The sequence below is a fragment of the Myotis davidii genome, unplaced genomic scaffold (genome assembly GCF_000327345.1).
Source record: "Myotis davidii unplaced genomic scaffold, ASM32734v1 scaffold1494, whole genome shotgun sequence".
NCBI lineage: Eukaryota > Metazoa > Chordata > Mammalia > Chiroptera > Vespertilionidae > Myotis > Myotis davidii.
This window is the reverse complement of record NW_006286246.1, coordinates 3,769,481-3,773,738: the sequence shown is the minus strand read 5'-3', so window position 1 is coordinate 3,773,738 and position 4,258 is coordinate 3,769,481. Positions and strand designations below refer to the sequence as shown.

Here is a 4,258-nt window from a genome sequence, read left to right as displayed (position 1 = left end):
GGGGCGGGGCGGGGGGAGGCCGTGAGTCGGGGTCCAGCTGAGATAAGCCGTTAGCAGGCAAGTTGGCAGTAACATCAGGAGCCGTGAGCACATTATGCCCTTGGTCCTCTTTCCTGGAAACGTGCCTCAGAGGAAATCACCCAAATGCCAGAGGCACAAAAGCTTCCACCATCGAGAACACGGGTTCAGAACAGCCCAAAAGTAGAAGCCACCAACGTGAGGAGCTCAGAAACCAGCTGCCTCCTCGGTGAGGACAGAGGAATAAAAGACGGACTTGTGTTCGGGCTAAAAGCCACCGGCGGCTTTCCCTTCCTGTCTCCAGCTGCTGGTGACGACCTTCCTCTCATCACCGACTGACAGCACAGCCCCCGCCCACAGCTCTCCTGGGGGGGGTGGGGACGTACCTTGGAGTATTTGTAGGACACGTTTGCACTTCCTCTACAGCAGCTGGTGAGCTTACTCAGCACCGTTTCCCTGCAAGAGACCAGTTACTCCAGGTGGACCCAGCAGGGCTCCCAGCCTAATGGAGAAGGTGCGGCCCGCCCCCCTGCCTCTCCACACACAGGAGCGCTAAACCCAGGACGGCGGCCAGAACACCATGGAATCAGACAGAAGGGGGTTAAATCCTGCCCCGCCGCTTGGCAGTCCAGCGAGGCCTGGAGCCAGCTATCGGGCATCCGTGCTTCTGCTTTTCCACGGATGAACGAGTCGGGACACCTTCCTGAACCCCAAGGCTGCACCGAGGCTGCGAGGGCCACTGCGTGGGTGACCCTCGCATCTAATCCCCAGATGGCTCACGCCCAAGCCCTCTGCTGGCCTCTGGCTCACGGCAGATGAGAGAGGACAGGGAGCCCAGGGCTGACCCCCACAGGGCTCAGCTGCACGCCTGTCACGTGTGACGTGGAAACCCAATGGGAAGTCACACGCGATGAGTGACGAGCCCTTGCCTGCAGCAGGTGCCTCTAAGCGATTACTTTACGAGGGACAAGGGGAGGGAGGGAGCTAGATCAGGAGGCAGTCTGCTCGTGGCAGGTATTTAGCTTGCTGTCCCTCTTTGGTCATCCAGGCGCCCCGGGAACCGGCCGGCCAGGCCAGAGCGCAGAGCGCGGCCATGGCATCAGGGTGGAGCCTGGCGGAGCACCTGGGACACCTCATCGCAGAAATGCAGGCATTTGTAAAACTCAACTGGAAGCCACCCTCTGGTTCTAACTTTGGGCTCTGGTTGCTGTTGGGCCCCCAAAAAACTGAAGCCTAGATGCAACTCTGCCCACTGCCCTCCCCCCTCTCCTTACCGCCTCTCCTTTTTGTAGAGCAGCAGGGTCAGCAGACAGCCCGTGAGCGCCACCAGCAGCAGGCTGAGCACCGCGCCCACCGCCTGGCTCCGCTCCGAGAGCCCCGTGCGCGCCGGCGCGTCCGCTCCAGCGTCCTCGCTGTCGAAGCCCGGCCTGCAAGGAAGGCACGTCACTCGGGGGCCTGCTGCTACAGCGGGGCCAGCAGTGCCCCCCGGGAGTGGCTCTGACTGCCACACCACACATCACACAACACGAGATCCACCAGACACGAAACCTCAACTCGAAACTGTCTTGATTAAGAGTCCAGGCAGAAGCATCGGGAAACAGGCTGAACACCCAGCCTGGAGCCACGGGGACAGAAGGAATGAGAAAGCTGAGCTTTGAGGGACGCGCTCCTCGGTCCTGGCCCATCCCTCTGTGGGGCCTCGGGGAACAGAAGCAAGGAATTGGAGGGACCTGGGAGGTGCTCTGAAGACTCTGCCCTCAGAGCCAGGGGCCCCCGAGCCAGGACCAGCCGGCGCCAGCGACACCGCCACACACTGGGGCTTGACGTCGGACGCCGCTCGTCACGCAGGCCCCAGTGCAATTTGTTTCTACTTCTGGTCCCTCCTGTGACCCGTGAGTACTGAGAAGCGTGATTTCGCCTCCAATGTGTTTCCACTTTCCAGGGCTCTCCTGTCACCGCTCCTAGCTGAAGCAGCGCGGGCGCCGGTGAGATGGCCACGCGCAGGAACTGCTGAGCCTAGCTCTACACCCTGCTCCTGGGAAAGTTGGGACAAGGATGACTCTTCCTTTGCTGGACTAGCGCCCACAGAGTCCAAGACAAAACCAATGTCAGAGTTAAGATCTCAAGGGTGGGGCCTGGGCTCTCCCGCATGGTCCCTGCCATCGCTTTCTGCGGGCTGCAGGGTCCTTCAGGCAACGAAGGAAGGCGACTACAGGCAGGAACGCAGTTTTCTCCTGACCTTGTTTCAGGACAGAGAATAGGAAGCTTCTGTGATACGGTAACGTGGATGAGACAGAAAGAGAGCAACAGAAGAGGAGAGCCATGGATGCGCTCTGCTTTGGATGAGGCCCTAAACCTGGCCCCACGGCTGGGCCAGGGAACCTGGGGTGGGCACCAGAGAGGCAGGTTCCCGAGGCCACGGAGCTGCCACCTCCCTTCCCTCAACAAGAGGCCCTCAGGGCAGAAAACACTTCCCTTGAGTTAAAGTGACGTTAACCACACAGTAGTTTGTACTAGAAAACAGAAGGTTAGCTTGCTGTCCAGGGAACAAAGATGGGATAAAGCTGCCACCTCACAGGGACCACCAAGGGGACACGTTGCTGCAAGAAGACATGAGAAGAGAAAGGCACTCGGGGCCCAAGGTGCCCTCGAGCCGATACTACTGGGAGTGGACCAAGGAGACAGGACATGGACAACTGCTGAAGCCAGGTGCTGGCTACTAGGGTTTACCTCTACACTTCTCTGGATTTGTTCATGTTTGAATTCTTTCCACAATAAAACACTGGGCGGAAAACACACACACACTAATGCTGGAGCTGAGTTTTGAGCGAGGAGGTGGGGGTAAAGTTGGTAAGTGTCCATCCAGAGAGGAAAGTGACAGAGAACAAGTTCCCACCAGCACCGGGACGCCGCACTCACCCCAGCGGACACACGGCGGAGGTGTACCAGGAGAAGAGGTACTGGCAGTCGGCGGTCTCGTGGTTGAACTCGGGGATCCCCTCCTTCACCAAAGGGTCACAGTGGAAGAAGATGGTGGAAGAGACCGTTTTTGTCTTATCTTTCCCGCATTTGGAGGACGAGGAAAACACCACATCCAGATCCCCATCTGTCAGAAAGGAAGGTGAGCACACAACACAGCAATGTTATCACCACTGTTTCAGTGACAGTTCATCTCCTCAACGTTTATACAAAGGTTGCAAAGACTTAAAGTCAAGCAGAAGGGTCCCTCATCAAATGTCCCGTGTGCTCTTCCTCACAGGCCACCTGCACACACGATGGAGCCTCTCCTCTGAGTCAGTGTGCAAGACAGCCAGCGCCTTGACTGAAGAGGGCTGGCTTTGTTCTCAGGTAACAATAGGACCTGGACTGGCAGCTGGCTAGGTGGTACTGGCCTACCTGAGGACTGGAATAAACCAAGTGAGCAACCAACCAACCAGCTAGCCAGCTAATTAATCAACTAGGTAACCAACCAACCATCCAATCAACCAGCCAGCCAGCAAGCCAACTATTTAATTAACCAGCCAGACAGCCAATCAACCAACCAACCAATCAGCCAACCAACCAAACCAACGTAATGGAGCCTCAATAAAAGCCCTGGCCCCCAGGGCGCAGTGAGCTCCTTGGTTGGCCATACTGGGCGCACTGTGTCTGTCACACTCTGACCTGGGAATGTACACACCCCAATCCCGCAGGGAGAAGAGCAGGGGGTCTGGCTCCCTCCTGACCCTGCCTGCATGCTTCTTCCTTTGGCTGATTTTCATCTACATCCTTCCACCAGAATGAACCACACCGGGACTACGAGCTCTCAGTGAGTCTCAGAGCCCTTTTAGGGAATTATCAAACCTGAGGCTGGCGATGGGAGCCCCCAAACTAGCAGTTGGCGTTAGAAGGGAGGCAGCCTTGCGTGGATTCAGTCCACTCCACACTCTGTAGGCGATTCGCACTGTTCAGCCAGCCACAGCGGGGAGGCGGGAGGTTAGTGTGTGAGGCCGGCGGATCAGAGAGGGGAGCCCTGGGACCCAGGCTGTTCAATCCACTGGGATGGATGCACACAAGGCAAGAATAGTCCCAGGGCATAGATACATTTTTTTTTAATTTTAAAATCAAGACATTAAAATAAAATAAAAAAGTATCTGAGATTTCAACTGAGGAGACTTCATGAATATTTTAAACCTCTTCCTTCAAGGGAGTAAAATGGAACAATGGGAAAACGCAATTACCTTGAATGTAGTATTTGGTT

At 56.6% G+C, this 4,258-nt stretch overlaps 1 protein-coding gene across 1 annotated transcript in view; it reads right to left on the bottom strand.

Moving 5' to 3' along the window:
* IGF2R (insulin like growth factor 2 receptor) overlaps window positions 1-4,258 on the bottom strand; it is a gene marked incomplete at its 5' end in the record, with an annotated part of 85,721 nt that overhangs the window by 13,320 nt on the left and 68,143 nt on the right. Inside the window, 4 exon segments of the mRNA XM_015560021.1 lie at window positions 405-474; window positions 1,293-1,445; window positions 2,938-3,124; window positions 4,239-4,254. Of these exon segments, the coding sequence (XP_015415507.1) occupies window positions 405-474; window positions 1,293-1,445; window positions 2,938-3,124; window positions 4,239-4,254 (426 nt within the window).